At 29.2% G+C, this 16130-nt stretch overlaps 1 protein-coding gene across 2 annotated transcripts in view; it reads left to right on the top strand.

Annotated features, from left to right (window-relative positions):
* Positions 1 to 15674, top strand: part of LOC145749931 (laminin subunit alpha-1-like) — a 40832-nt gene extending 25158 nt beyond the window's left edge. The window contains exons 35-64 of one of the 2 annotated variants that reach the window (XM_082565813.1): positions 767 to 877; positions 1273 to 1384; positions 1665 to 1818; positions 2029 to 2251; positions 2530 to 2646; positions 2833 to 2990; positions 3536 to 3768; positions 4132 to 4248; positions 4713 to 4883; positions 5460 to 5614; positions 5731 to 5874; positions 6358 to 6512; positions 6656 to 6809; positions 7278 to 7408; positions 7874 to 8045; positions 8176 to 8320; positions 8666 to 8801; positions 8967 to 8990; positions 9890 to 10025; positions 10297 to 10473; positions 10545 to 10690; positions 11318 to 11500; positions 11607 to 11811; positions 12051 to 12172; positions 12279 to 12468; positions 12653 to 12808; positions 13269 to 13425; positions 13587 to 13714; positions 13797 to 14052; positions 14318 to 15674. In XM_082565813.1, coding sequence (XP_082421939.1) covers positions 767 to 877; positions 1273 to 1384; positions 1665 to 1818; positions 2029 to 2251; positions 2530 to 2646; positions 2833 to 2990; positions 3536 to 3768; positions 4132 to 4248; positions 4713 to 4883; positions 5460 to 5614; positions 5731 to 5874; positions 6358 to 6512; positions 6656 to 6809; positions 7278 to 7408; positions 7874 to 8045; positions 8176 to 8320; positions 8666 to 8801; positions 8967 to 8990; positions 9890 to 10025; positions 10297 to 10473; positions 10545 to 10690; positions 11318 to 11500; positions 11607 to 11811; positions 12051 to 12172; positions 12279 to 12468; positions 12653 to 12808; positions 13269 to 13425; positions 13587 to 13714; positions 13797 to 14052; positions 14318 to 14490 — 4641 coding nt within the window. In that variant the 3' untranslated portion in view covers positions 14491 to 15674. The remainder of the gene's footprint in view (positions 1 to 766; positions 878 to 1272; positions 1385 to 1664; positions 1819 to 2028; positions 2252 to 2529; positions 2647 to 2832; positions 2991 to 3535; positions 3769 to 4131; positions 4249 to 4712; positions 4884 to 5459; positions 5615 to 5730; positions 5875 to 6357; positions 6513 to 6655; positions 6810 to 7277; positions 7409 to 7873; positions 8046 to 8175; positions 8321 to 8665; positions 8802 to 8966; positions 8991 to 9889; positions 10026 to 10296; positions 10474 to 10544; positions 10691 to 11317; positions 11501 to 11606; positions 11812 to 12050; positions 12173 to 12278; positions 12469 to 12652; positions 12809 to 13268; positions 13426 to 13586; positions 13715 to 13796; positions 14053 to 14317) is intronic. The other variant, XM_082565814.1, reaches the window with a different exon arrangement.
* Positions 15675 to 16130: the final 456 nt, after the last annotated feature.

A 16130-nucleotide genomic window follows, 5' to 3' on the forward strand; every position in this document is an offset into this window, starting at 1 on the left:
ATTGAAAATAAGGTTTTACTTATATTATAACATATTTTATATATTGTATTCAGTTAAGAGTATAACTTAAATAGTTTGATTGTTATTTAAAAATATATTTGTAGAATTTATATTCTTTGATTTCTGAACTAAACAACACGAATCCTTTTGACCAGGTTTGGTCATTTAACTTTTTTCATGCTTGCAAGATCTTCTTTACAAACTTAACTTCATAATTCTCATATTATTCATTTATATTTTGTCTTTCTATTTTTTCAATACCTTTTTTTAGTTCTTATCATAAAAATTGAAGCATTTAGTTTTTCATTTTTACAAAGAAAATATATATAGTTATATTTTTCATCTCAAAATTGGATTTTTTTTTTAAATTTATTAAAGTATTGTATTTTATAAAATGTTTAAGTTTCTTTTTCTTCTTTTTCTTATTTATATCTTAGCTCTATTTTTATTTAACAACAGCCATATATTGAACTCCTTCTTCATAGAAAACTAAACTATTTAGTGGATAAATGGTTCACTGTAAAGGTATATGCTCAAAAGTAACATATGCTTTTTTCTTTTTCTATTAATCTCTGTTTTCTCTGTTTTTATTTGGGTCTTGAAATTATGTTTTGATTTTTTTGAAATGTAATCAGTTTGGAAGAATGGTTGAAGCATGTATTTTTGACTTGAATTATTTAAATTTATTTTTAAAGATTTTTACAGAATTTTCAATGTCAATTCTTAATCATTGGAATATTTAAATCTTTAATATTTGTACATGTAGGAAAATTTGGACACTGCTACACACGATACAATGAAAGGTTTAATGGATATAATGCATATTCCTGACAATTTAACTGAACTAAATCGCAGAATTGACCCACTTATGGCAGGGGTAAGTTACATCATTGAAAAAAATAATTAATTTTTTTTAACATAAACATTTTTTTTGTATATATCTTTATCCTCGATGTTGGAAAGTCGAATGCGTGACTTAAACATAGAGTAACATCAGTTACTCCAACCCAGTCTTCAGTTGTCTTTGGCAGTTTGGGATAATATAGATTATAATTGCCTGATAATTATACTGCTGATTAAGTGCTGGGTCAGCAGAAGTTCATGCCGTTTATAGCGCCTTACTCAAGGGTGCTACAGCATGAGATCAGTGGGGATTGAACCCACGACCTCATGTGTGGTGTAGCAAGTGTTCTTATCACTACACCACGCTGCCGGTTTTATGTTGGTTTGCTGATAGTAATATTGTTTTTAAAGTATTTTAATATTTTGTAGTCAATAACTTGTGACCTGGACGGCAGTGATTTAGTTTCAAAAGTTCAACTTTCATCTAAGAGAGTGAAAGCAGAGAAGAAAAATGTTAGGGGTTTATTGAACACCATCAGAGGTCAGTTGCAAAATTTCTAATATTAATAATTGTAAAATTATAAGTTAGACTATAATTAAAACTTTTAAACTTTTATCAAAGTTTTAACAAAGATTGTACTATTTTACATTAATTTTTAAACTATTAGTTGGATGTTTTTTTACAAAATAAAACAGTTTGTTCTATATACAAATTTTGTTCTTATTTTATATAATTTATTTTTAAATGGTAAATCCATTTTTTTATTAAAAATTCTGAATATTTTAAATTTAAATAATTATATCTTTATTTTAATGATTAGGTATGAGCCGAAAGTCTTCAAGATTGTTGCATCAATTAATGAACAACTCAGCAGCTGATGTTTTAAACATGCAGGATGAAATTACAAGAATTGTGAACGAAGTTAGAGCTAAAGATATGGAGGCTTACCAGATGATTGCAAACAAAGAATTAGAGTTAGTGGAAAACTTAAACTAAAGTTTTATACTTAATACTGTTTTTATTAATTAATTTACATATTTTTTTATATAAAAATACTGTATGACTTTTAATAAGATATCTTTTTTTTTGGTGTCTTTTATATTAAGTTAGGTGCAGTTATTTTTGTTATAAGTTTACAAAAATTTGTTCGTTTAATTTAATAATTTTAAAAAATTTCTTTGCAGACATGCTCACAATTTATCTCATTACGTTCGGGTTGAATTTACTGAGAGGGTAGCCAAAGAACTTTTAAAAATTAACTCTAGTGAAGCAGCATTACGAAAAGGAGTATCCAAGTTTAAGAAAAAAACAAAAAGTTTTAAGAAAATAATCAAAAATGTGACTGCTGTGATTGATATTGCTGATCAAATGAATGATTTAAATAATCAAACGCTGAGACAGGTTGCGGTAAGTGAACGTTTAACGACCAAAATTAGAATTTTTAATAAAACAGCTGTCGTAACAGAATGTGAAATAGATATGTTACTTTGTAGAAATATAGTTTTAAATAAAACAAAATGTGTTCTGTTACAACAGCTGCTTTGGCACTGTCTTAGGTATCTACAAGAGATTTATAACTCTTATTTTGCTGATATACATTTGTTTAATATAAACTATAAACCATTTTAAATTTTAATCTATATTATTAGGTGCGTTTTTCATTTCAAATATATACTAAATTTTAGGGCAATATTGAGAAGTACAACAATGAAGCTATAATAGTTAATGTTAAACTTCAACAAAGTCAAGACCTGATAACTGAAGCTCAAAAGCTGTTGGATAATGGAACAACATACAAAGAGGTACAAACTATGCATATCAAATTTTTAAAAAGTTTAATAAATTTTGAGTATAATACAATTGGTAGGTTTCGAACCCGGGACCTTATGTGGTAATATCTAGTCCCTTCAACCAACATATCAAGCTGCTCTTTTTCTAATAAAGAATTCTTACATATTTTTATTAAATATTTTATTTGTTTTTTAAAGCAACTGGAAGTGCTTTCTGCAGCCTTGAATAAAAACAGAACAAACCTGCAAGAAAATTTTGACAAAATCTACATCCATTTAACAGAGTTAAAAATGAAAACACAGAGGGTTGTGTATCATGGATATCTACTCCAATCTAATGCTGATTATCTCGCAAGGTAAAATTTCTCCAAAATATTTAAATTTAAATATTTTTGTAACTAACAACCCAGCTGTTTTAATACTGGGCATTATGACAACCCCCCCCAAAATATTGTTACATGAATTTTAAGTTAATATAATACACCACCAATGAGGTCGTGGGTTCAATCTTCACTGCTCTTATGCTGTAGCGCTCTTGAATAAGGCGCTATAAACGGTATGAACTCCTGCCGAGCCAGCATTTAATTAGCAGCATAATTACCGGCAATAATAATCTCTATAATATCCCAAACTGCCACAGGCAACTCGGGACTGGACTGGAGTAACTGATGTTACTCTATGTTTAGGTCGTGCATTCGACCTTTCCACATTAAGGATAAAGATATATACAAAAAAATTAATAAAAAAAATTTAAAAACAGAATATTACACTATTTCAGAAAATTACACACACTATAAGGCTGTGAATTTTGCATTCCCACATCAATATATAAAACAATAAATCTCTGAAAGTCTAAAGTTAAACAATAAATTTAACTTTTTATCATTAATTTTATTTTTAGTGTTGAAAAAAATATCAGTGAGTTCTCATTCAACCAAACTGAAGCAGCATCGCGCTGGACAAACATTGCAACAACTTTAAACAAAGCAAACAAAACAGCTTTAAAGGCTCTCATGATATCAATGGATGCTTTAAGTATGGCAACAACTGATCTTGGAGAAAATGCAAATACTTCTTTACAACGTAGTGAGAATATCTTGGATGATATGTCAGTTTTAAATATAACTGTGACAGGTAAATAACTCATTTATGTATTAAGATAATGGTTTTTAAATATTAAGGGTATTTTTGGTAGCAAAAAAATTTTGCATTTAAATTTAAATATGAATATACATAAAGTTTAAAAATATCGCGGTAATTTTAATATTTTACTAATATTTAAAATTTGGAATTATTTTAAAAAATATTAGTTTTCTTGAAATTATAATTTTGCCGAATTTTTTTTGGAACAAGTAAATTTTTTAAATAAAATCATATTTTTAAATATTAATTTTGTTAATTGATTGTGTTGTTTTCAATGGATTATTAATTATAAATATATTTTGACTGCTTTTTTAAATGTTTTTGTAAAGTATTTAAATTTATGATGCTTTTTAGGAGCTGGAGATCGACTTAAAGATCGAAAAGAGTTTCTGAGATCGGAGAAACAAAATGCCAAAAACCTTTCTTTGCTTCGTGATAAAACTGCAGAGAAAATTAAAAAACTGAAAAGAGGTAATCAGGATAATTTGATCATGTGAAGAATATTTTTGCAACAAAATGTCATTTAAAAAAAGGCTTTTAAGTTTGTTTGTTTTTTGTACATATCTTTATCTCCAATGTGGGAAAGTCGAATGCGCGACCTAAACATAGAGTAACATCAATTACTTCGACCCAGTCTCAAGTTGCCTGTGGCAGTTTGGGATATTATAGATTATAATTGCCCGATAATTATGCTGTTGATTAAGTGCTGGCTCAGCAGGAGTTTGTACTGTATATAGTGCCTTACTCAAGGACGCTACAGCATAGAAGCAGTGGGAATTGAACCCACGACCTCATGGTGGTGTTCTTACCACTAAACCATGCTGCCATTAAACTCATTGGCTGTAGAGTTTTTACTGTCTTTGTGTTTGGGCAGTAAAGTTTTTTTTTTAATTAAAATTAATAAAAAGTATAAATATTCTTTTTTGTATTTACAGCTAAACCACCAACACTTAAGGAAGCTAACAAAGCATTAGATTCAACCAAGAAATTGATCAACAAACTTAAGAAATCTTTGTCTGTTGCTCAACGTAATGTAAAAAAATTAGGAGATGCAGAAATTAACACAAAGAAACATCATGAGACGGTTAAACATGTAAAGGGCAATCGTAAGTTTTAATTAAATAAATTTTTATTATTTTTTATCATTTTTTATTTATAAGTTATTTAACTTGCTTTTATAAAGTTTTTTTGCTTATTTTAACTGTTGTCAATTCAGTTTATTTTATTTAAAATTACTAAGTATTTATGCTTTACTATATTTAACTTACTCTCAATCTTAACTTAAAAACTTCTTCATATTAAAATTTTTTCACTACACTGATTTTTAACTTGTTTCACTTATTTATTTTCACTTTTCTTCTTATGCACTTCACTTCATCTTTCTTTCACTATTTCTTATTTCATGGACTTCAGGTGCCTGGAGTAAGTGCACCTTAATTATTTCACATTTTTTTATAAATACCTTTATATATATATATATGCATGTATTGTTAAATTTACCTAATTATTAACATTAAAATCAATAAAATGACTTTAATTGGTTCTATAAACCATGCTTATAAAAACAAAGAAAAACCATGCATTTACCATGTTTTGTTAAAAGTTTAACTATGTGGAAATCTTGTTTTTTTTTATTAAACTTGTTTGTTGTACTTTGCTATTTAAATTTAATATTTTTGCAGTGGAATCAATACCGGCTACAATAATCCAAGCTGAAGCTTCCAAGCAAAAAGCATTGGAAGGTCAACAAAGAGTTAGGGTATTAAGTGATAGTGTTAAAGGTAATATTGAGAACTTAAGGAAAATGATTGAAGAAACTAAAAGAAAAGCAGCATCGGTGAGATGAATTAATGCAATGTTTAAAAGTTTGTTAAACTATATACCAATGTTTTTTATAAACAATTTATAATTTTACAAACTGTTTTAAATTTAAAATTTTTTTTTAAATTTTAGATTCGTAGAGTGTCAGTTAATTCAAATGGATTATGTGCTATGAAATACAAACCAAGAATTACTTCTGGTAAAACAACTGAAATAACACTTAATGTTCTGACCAATACCCCTAACAACATGTTGTTCTATCTGGGAAGAGATAAGGTAATTATTATTTTTTTTTGTATAAATCTTTATCCTCGATGTGGGAAAGTCGAATACGCGACCTAAACATAGAGTAACATCAGTTACTCCAACCCAGTCTCGAGTTGCCTGTGGCAGTTTGAGATTTTATATAATTTACAATTGCCTGATAATTATGCTGCTGATTAAGCGCTGGCTTAGCAGGAGTTCATATTGTTTATAGTGCCTTACTCGAGGGCGCTACAGCATGAGATCATTGGCGATTGAATCCATGACCTCATGTTGGTGTAGCAAGTGTTCTTACCACTACACCACGCTGCTGAATTATTAAAGACTTTTATATTTGTTTTACAAAAAGCTTATTTGTATTAAAAACTTGAGCAATAAGTAAATATTTGTAGGCCTTTTTTTATGTAATTTTTTAAGTTTTAGTTGTAATTTTATATTAAAAAAAAATTGATTTTTGCAGTTATTAATCTAAAATATTTAATTCTTAATATACAGAAGGATTACATTGCTATTGAACTCAGAAGCCACAAAGTTTGGGTGACTTGGGATTTAGGTGGAGGGCCTGGTTTGGTCCAAAATCCTGTTGTAGTTAAAAGTGATTTGTCGGTTAATATTGGCTTCGTGGATTGGTACATTATTAATATTAACAGGTAAAAAAAGGATTAGAGTTGTAATTTTATGCACTCTAATGTCTTATAAACAAGGCAAAAATTAAACACAATATTTTGTTATTAAATATATTTTTGTAAAAAATTTTATGTAAAAAATTTTTTTTTTCTATTTTAAATTTTAGACAAAACCAAGATTTGAATGTGACAGTATACCGATTAAATGATAAGAAGGCAACAATAAGAACAACACATGGTCGATCAAGCGGACCCTTTTCAACCTTGGATGTTAATTCTGATGACAATTTGTTTGTTGGAGGCTTACTGAACACAACTCAGGTAATTTAACATAGTTGGCATTTTTTTTTGTGAATATCTTTATCCTCGATGTCGAAAGGTTGAATGCGCGACTTAAACATAGAGTAACATTACTTACTCTGACCTAGTCTCAAGTTGCTTGTGGCAGTTTGGGATATTATATAGATAAAAAATTGCCCGATAATTATGCTGCTGATTAAGTGTTGGCTCAGCAGAAGTTCATACTGTTTATAGCACCTTACTCAAGGGCACTACAGCATAAGCCCTGTGGGAATTGAACCCACGACCTCATGTGTGGTGTAGCAAGTGTTCTTACTACTACACCACGCTGTCGGTTTATTATTATGTGAAGTCCTGGCTTAAAAAAAGCAAGCCATATTGGGAATAAATGAATATAGAACAAATTTTGAAGTCCTTTTTTATTGCATTACGCACAATTCTTATTAAATTTGATTTATTTTTTAATCAGTTTTAAATTCTTTACTTTAGGTTCCAGATGCTGTTATATTCAGAACATTCACAGGTTGCATGGGTGAAGCTTTCCTGCAAGGTAAAAGTGTTGGGTTATGGAACTTTGAGGAAATAAGTAACACCAAATATTGCCAATCTTGTGTTGAAAGGTAAAAAAACTTACAAAATTTTGTATTATTTATCTCTATTGTAAGAAGGCTAAATTTTTAGCTTTAAATTTTACAGTATTTTGCTACCAACTTTTGTAACAATTTTTTACTCTAAACATGGGCAAAATATGACGTAAAATCTAAAATTAGGGTAAAAAAACTATAAAGAAATAAAAGGTCATGGGTTTAATCCCCACTGTTCTCATGCTGTAGCGCCCTTGAGTAAGGCGCTATAAACGGTATAAACTTCTGCTGAGCCAGCACTTAATCAGCAGCATAAATATCGAGCAATTATAATCTATAATATCCCAAACTGCCACAGGCAACTCGAGACTGGGTCGGAGTAACTGATGTTACTCTATGTTTAAGTCGCGCACTCGACTTTCCCATATCAAGGATAAAGATATATACAAAAAAATGATGTTTAGTTTTTGATTTATTTAAGATTTTATTTTTTATTTTTAGTGATGTAATGAATAAGGAAGAACAACAGACTAATACGTATAGTTACAACGGACACAGTTATTCAGTTCTACCACTACCCAGTTCATTTAATCCAAAGTACAATCAAATAAGCATACGATTTCAAACTTTCAGTTCTGAAGGACTAATCTTCTATGTTGGGTCTAAAAAATTAGTAAGTTGGTATCAGATTATTTAAATAAGATTAAGTTAGTAATTTTTAATTGTTTTTCTAACTTTATTTTTGTTTTAGTTATGCCTTTAACATTTAATTTTTAATCTTTTTTTATTTTTTTTATTTTTAGCGTGATTTTATTTCGGTTGAATTAAAAGAAGGCAAACTAGTTTTAAAAATAGATTTGGGTAATGGAGTTCATAACAATGTTACAAGTCAATCTTACAACACAGGAAAATGGATTTCAGTGACTGTTATCAGGCGCAAAGGAAATAGTAAATTAATTTTTTTCTTGAAATATTTTAATTTTTGATGAAAAAAAATTTCTAAAAGTCTCGTAATTTTTAATATAGAGTTTCCATGGTTCAGCCTATTGCATAACTATATATTTTTCTACTATTTATATTTATTTATTTTTTTTTGGTTTTTGCTCAGCAGAAGTTTGTACAGATTTTAGTCTAAAAGTCTACGGCATATTAAGAAGGAGAATTAAACTTAGAACCTTATGTAGTGAAGGTTTTACCCACTACACCACGCCACCCTCAAATTGTTTATTCCTTCATTAAAAATGTTACTTATAATTACAAAAGTTAAATATAAAAGCATTTGTTTTTTTACAGCTATGATGTATGTTCGTCGTACTGGATTTGCTGGAGAAAAAATCTGGGTCAATATCACAAGCTCTGATTCAGAACTTAACTTTAATCGTAACGACACATTGTGTATTGGTGGATTTCCTACTGAAAGAAGAATAAAGTAAGTTTTAATATTTATTCTCAAAATCTAGCTAATAAATTTTTATTAAAAAAAATCGGCTCAAGCATTATTAATAAAATATTTTACATTTTTTAGTCTTATTCATTCATTTTTTAAGAAGTTTTTCTTTAAAAAATAACCTTTTTTTCATATTTTTTTTCTCAGAGATTATCTTGGTTTCACAGTGAGGTAAAAACACTATAGTGAGCTTTATTTGCTTTAAAGTAGCATGAGTTTAATTTGGCTTTAGTGTGTTTTTTCTGGGGCTGTGTCATTATTGTAATTTCTAACTAGTAAATTCTTGATGTTTATTCTTATAAATATAGTGTAGTTTATTAGTTTTACTACATAAGTGCCATATTGGTACCATTTTAACTTGTTTTGACTATTCAATTGTTTCGGGTTCAATTGTTTCATTTGCTCAAGGTAATTTACAAGAGGCAGCGTGGTGTAGTGGTAAGAACTCTTGCTACACCACACATGAGGTCGTGGGTTCAATCCCCACTGATCTCATGCTGTAGCGCCCTTGAGTAAGGCGCTATAAACGGTATGAACTCCTGCTGAGCCAGTACTTAATCAGCAGTATATTTATAGTCTCTATAATATGCCAAACTGCCACAGGCAACTCGAGACTGGGTCGGAGTAACTTATGTTACTCTATGTTTAAGTCGCGCACTCGACTTTCCCACATCGAGGATAAAGATATGTACAAAAAAAAAAAAAAAAGAGCACCAGAATGGTAGTTTTTGTATTTTAGAAGAATATAAAATAAGATGATCTAAAAACACCTTTTTTTATAAATAGTTTGATGTATTAGATTTATAGAATGTCTTCATATTTCCTTTTAGAACAATTTACAGTTTTAGTTTCAAAAATGGCACTTGTTTTGTTATTACTAATTTAGTAGGTTTATTGGTTTTGTATACTTTGATTTTATCTAGTGCATATGAAAAATTATACCCTCCAATATGGTGTTTTTTTGGTTGGATTTTTGATGGAGTTTTGTAATTTTATTGTGAAAAATGTATTGTAATAAACTAGACAAACTTACAATAGAAAATTAATTTTTTTTTATTATTGTTTTTTAGAGCAAATGTCACTCGAATATCATTCGTTGGCTGTTTAAATGATTTTAATTTTGGCCACACTCTTCTTTCACTGAAAAGCACAGGAATAGGAGATGTTGTGATGGATTCTGGAGTGTCATCTACTTGTCCTGCACAGGTATTATAGAAATTAATTCATACTTTCAATTTTGGTGAAAATTTTTTGAAAAAATAAAAATCGTAGTTCAAGACATTGATAGCCAATATATGTTTGTCCAATGTAAAGGCCTACAAAATAAAAAAACTGCTGTTTATGATGTATTGATAAACTATCACAGGCAAATATTAGTTAAGAGTTGCAACCATATTACGATAATTAAAATCCAGACTATAAGGTAGGCTATGGACTATAGTATAGTAATGTACTTTCATGATATATATATCTTTAGATTACAAGAGATATTGGAATATCAGTGAATGGGTTTGTTGAACTACCTCCCATACCTTTTCCATCAACTGCTTCAGTTTCAATGACTTTTAATACGAGAGAACCTGATGCTGTCCTTCTTCTTGCAATCGGTGATGCAAATAAAAGAAGGAGGCGCAAAAAGAGAGCTTCTACAAAGGTAAAGAAAAAGAAAAACTTAAACAAAGTAAAAAAAAAAACAATTTAAAAATTTTTTTAATGAATTTTTAGAATTTCTATTCTTTGTATTTATCTGATGGGAATGTAAGAGCAAGTATTTATTCCGGAAGGGGATCTATTCTTAACCTGACTTCTTCAAAGAATATTTACAATAATGGAAGAACGAATACAGTTACTTTAAAAAGGAATGGTTCAAGGTAAAAAATTAAATAACAAAATTTAACCTGAGTTTTGTAAAAAAAAATTAAGCAATTGACAACAAAAAAAAATTAAAATAAAATTTAACTAAAAAATTATTTATTTTTGTGATATTTACCAATAATATAAACAGTAATAATTTATTTAATCAGTTTCTACAGACCTACAATATACCTAACTAAAAAAATGAATACTTAAAGAGATGGTTCGGTCGTAGAGTTTTTTTATAATTATGTTGGAAATTTTCCAACTTGCACGAGGATACCATTATTTTAAAAATTGGTCTAGTAGTTTTTGAGATATCGTAATTTGAAGGTAAATATTGTAAATAGGGAAAGTCCCAACGCTCGCGAGTCACGTGCACACGACGTCATCGTCGTAAGTCATTTGCTGGCAGACATAGGAAAATAACCTTATTTTGCCCTCTCTGAGCCGTTTGTTGTACTTTTTTAAAATTTTTTAAAATTTTTTTGGCAGAAAACAAGCTTCCAAGAAAAAATTCCAACATAATTAAAAAAGAAACCTGTACGGCCGAATCATCTCTTTAAAAATAAAAATTTTAGGATAAAAAATTAATTTTTTTTTAAATATTTAAAAAATTTAAACTGGTATATTTTTATTTACAGGATTATGCTTATTATGAATGAAAACAGTGACAAAGTTACAGGAACTTTGCCGTATTCCAATAAATCTCCAATCAAAACCAATCATTTGTATATTGGAGGTGTCCCTGATAATTTAAATGTCGGTAAAGCTCTTAAATCTAGGAACTCAATTAATGGATGTATAAGGGATCTACTAGTTAATAAGTAAGTTAATTTTAGAAGTTTAATTTAAGAAAAAACTTAATTTAAAATAATTAAAAAATTTAATTTAAAAGTTTTTTTCCAATTTTTATTTTATAATTTTTTTTAGTTTGGTTAATTTTAAAACTGCAATTTCTGCGCAAAATACCTATATGGGTACTTGTGAATACGTGAACTTTGACCCGGCCCCAACAACATCTGTGGCCCCCAGCGTAACGAACATGTCGGCAAACCCCCTGAAAACCCCTCAATCCACCCAAGCGGAAAATGGATTTAGAAGTGATATTAACATGGTGACGGCAAGACCTCCAATGGTAAAAAATTGTCAAAATTTTTTTTTTTAAATAATTACGGTTCGAAATTAAAAATAGACCAAATATATTGGTACGGATTTAATTTATTTAATTTTTTTATTAAGTTATGTATTATAAAACTAAACTAATTAAGATTTTATTTGAAATGATCAAACGATTTCGTACCATTTTTATTTACCAAATAAATCGAGTATTTTTTATATATTTATGTTTTTATTTATTTTATTTTAATATTTTAGGCCGATGAAGCTGTTTGTAAACCGGTTGGAAACCTTCAAACCATTCGAAATTTTTCAGCGCATTTTGGATTAACCAACTACAGCAATGTTCAATTTCGGTTGCCTAAGAAATTCTCAGAAAGGTAAAAAAAATTTAAAAATTAAAAAAAAAAAAAAAAAAAAAAAATTTAAATTAAAAAATGGAAGTATTTCAATACCATTTTAATAATTTTTACTGATTTTTTCTAGGTTTTTATTTGATCTGAAAGTGAGGACTTACAGTAAAAATGGTCTTCTATTATATGCTGGTCATTCTTCTTTAAAAGATTTCTTTGCACTTAAAGTAAAAGAAGGTGTTCCTTTATTTCAATTCGATAACGGAGCAGGGGTAGCAGAAATTCTGGCAACTTCCGTTATTAATAATGGACAATGGCATAAGGTCAGTTAATTTGAAAGTTTATAAATCTATGTCATTATTATTAAAAAAAAAAAAAAAAAAAATTATTATTTAAAAAAAAAAAAAATGAAATTTAAAGGTATAGCTAAGGCTTTAGAAATATTCAGATTTTTGTAACAAAATACCTTGTATAATTTTATTTTGATCAAGTTTTTATAATTAACAGATTCGAATCAAGCGGCATAAGCGGAAAGGTTGGTTAATAGTAGACGGCAACAAACTGAAAGTACAAGCAAATAAAGGGGCCTCACAAATGGATGTTTCATCGGAGTTATTTGTTGGGGGATTGCCTGAAGATTATAACACTAAAGTCGTGGGAACTGTAAGTCAAACTGTTCAAAATTTTTTAATGTAATTTTTAATTTTTTAAAGGTTTTGTAAAGGGTAGACTTTAAAGCATAGAGTAAATTTGAATTAGTATTGGGTTATATGTCTATCGTTTATTGCCTTACCATTGTCTTGATGGTTTTTTAAATTGGTGTTCATAATTTAAATAGGACAATTTTTTGTATATATCTTTATCCTCGACGTGGGAAGGTCGAATGTGCGACCTAAACATAGAGTAACATCAGTTACTCCGACCCAGTCTCGAGTTGTCTGGGATAATTTAGAAATTATAATTGCCTGATATATGCTGCTGATTAAGTGCTGGCTCAGCAGGAGTTCATACCGTTTATAGTGCCTTACTCAAGTGTGCTACAGCATGAGAGCAGTGGGAATTGAACTCACGACCTCATGGTGGTGCAGCAAGTGTTCTTACCACTACACTGTTTTTTTTTTAGATTTCAAAAAGTATGGATATGTGTATGAAGGATCTGGTGTTAAATAAAAGAACTCGACTTAACCTATCTAGTCCAACTTCGTTCACCAAGGTCGAGAAATGTTATAAAAGAGTTGAACAAGGAGCTTATTTCATGGGCACTGGATATGTTAAATACAGTAAGTCAAAAAAAAAAAATTTTAAGTGTTAAAAAAAGACGAATTAACAATATAAGTTTAGGCCTATTTTACATGAAAAAAATGTAGTTAAAAAAGCATCAGTATTTTGCATTTACAGTTTACTATGCGTAAAACTTATTTTTAAATTTTGATTTTTTTAGGGGACAACTACAGAGTCGGTCCCAACATTTTAATTGAGTTAGAATTTCGTTCTTGGTCGGCAAATGGGATTATTCTCAGCGTAGATGGACCTGTAGACGGACTAGCATTGGAACTAGTCAATGGCTCGGTATGTAAAAACTTTAAATGATTTTTTATTTAATAACAAAAAAATAACATAAAATTTTTGTAAATATTAAAATTTTTTTTAGATTTTTCTTCGAACTAATAACGGAGGCGGCGCTTTTGAAATCTCGTACCCGGCCTTCGGGATTTCGGGCCGTTCCTCACCGAAAAAACATCGCAAATTCCCGCTGTGCAACGGCAAGTGGCACACCTTGGTCGCTGAAAAAGATAAGCGTACTCTGCGCTTAATTGTTGATGGAAATAGTGTTTCGGAAGTCGTAAGTTCAGTTATGGGCGATTCTGCTGATACAAACTTACCTCTTTATATAGGTGGACTACCAGGTAAGATAGTTTACTTTTTATTATATTAAAATCACGAGTTTCTGTTTACATTGAAAAAACGTATTTTTTGGGGTATTTTTTTTAGGTTTAAATTTTTTTTTATATGCACCTATTATTTTTTACAAGTTTATTTGTTTTTTTTTTTTTAATTTTTTCTGTTACGTTTTTGTTGTTGTTGTTTTGTTTTTTTTGTGTTTTTTTGTTTTTTACACGTGTTTTCTCACAATTGTTTTTGTTTTTTACAATTGTTTTTCTTTTGTTTTAGAAAATGCACTGCACCAAAAACAACTCCGCACAACACAAAACTTCCAAGGTTGCATCCGAAACCTTCGACTTAAAAAATCCCCTATCTTATTCGACGATCCCCCTCAGTCTGTGTTAAATAAGGGGTTCGAGTCAGTCGATGTTTACCCAGGGTCCTGCCCCAGAAAATCTTAAAATTAACCCCTAAAAAGGGGAATTTTTTATGATTTGGGTTGGAATACCCTTGTGTAGGGGTTTCACCCTTATTTGGGACATGAAACGTTGTGATATAACCCTTAACATTTTGGGGGTTATAACCCCCAAATTTTGTGGGGAATGTTTTTAAAAAAAACACGAATTTTTGGGCATTTTTTTTATAAAATCCTCGCCTATATCGTGTAGTTAGGCAATTGATGTGCAATGTTGAAATATTTGGTTTTTGTTCGTTCTTGTTCACAACTCTTTTTACACTATGAAGTCATTCAGCATATGCTTTGTTGTTATATCAGCATTTATTTTATACTATCCACATATATATAACAAATGGTATTACCTATATACTGATATACCGGTATATACATAATGTACGTTTTGAATGTAATAACGTATAGGCCCATGCCAATCAGCATGCTTTATGTCTTAAAAAGAGGTGTATTTTTCTACGTTGTTATAGTAAATATAGAATTTATTTCGTAATCTACTCGCCCCTTTTTCAAGTGATTTTTTACTGTTTGAACGAACGCCTTACTTACGTACTTACGCCGAAATGTGAACGCCTTATCCTATATAGCCTTACGCACATTCTATTGTTACTGTATTGAGAATGTTACTGATTGTGATTACGTCGTGCCTTGTTCAAATTGGGCTTGAAATTATTAACTAAATATCGTTTAAAAGTTACGTAATTTGCCGACTATATATCTAGCGTTTTTGGAAGCATGGTTATGCATTGGCAATGTAAACAAATACTAGTTTAAATTAGTAAATCATTAAGAATTTTACACAAATAGATATTTAGGGAAACTACCAATGGTCTGATAGTAATTTGGAATTTCTATAAAATTGGAATTTTTTTATTTTTTTACTGTTTTCTATCAAATTTTTTTTCCGATTCAGCATATCTTTTTTATTTTGATATTATATGTTTTTATTATTTAAATCCTGTTTTTTATGTTGTTTTTTTTTTCTAAGCCACTTGACTCGTCGACATTTTTTGTGCCGACTTTAAAATTTACACAATATAAAAAAATTTAAAAAAAAAAATTTTGGATTTTTTTTTTGAACAAAGTCGATTTTATTCTTTGCACTCTTTTTTTGTTGTTTTTATTTTTGTCAGTTTTCTTTTTTTGCTTATATTTGTCATATTCATATCACACTTTTAACTTCATAATCATTCACTGTGAATTATACGAAAAATACCAGAAATACCAAAGTCCTTTTTTTAGCTACAACATATATTATGTTGTTATGTACATAAGGCCGGGTTTTAACATACCTGATGTTTTTGTGTTACGAAATTTTAAAATCGGAAAAAAATTTAATTAAATTTAGCGAATGATTTTCAGCGTCCTTTTTATGACGCTTAAGTCTACATTGTGTCATTGGCTAAAAATGAATAAGGTATAAAGCGACTGGTGTGTATCGCCTCTTGTTTACTTAAATTTAAACTGCTTGTACTGCGTAGTTCCTATGCTATTTAAAGGCTCACAATGTTTCGCGGAACAGTATAAAAAATAGGCATTTCTTTGTCAAAGTTATGTAATCAAGTACAGAAAATATTAACGTAGTCAGGCGGTGCAATATTTATTTTTTCAGATTTTATATTTAATTAAAAG

Source organism: Corella eumyota, chromosome 4 (assembly GCF_963082875.1).
Source record: "Corella eumyota chromosome 4, kaCorEumy4.1, whole genome shotgun sequence".
NCBI lineage: Eukaryota > Metazoa > Chordata > Ascidiacea > Phlebobranchia > Corellidae > Corella > Corella eumyota.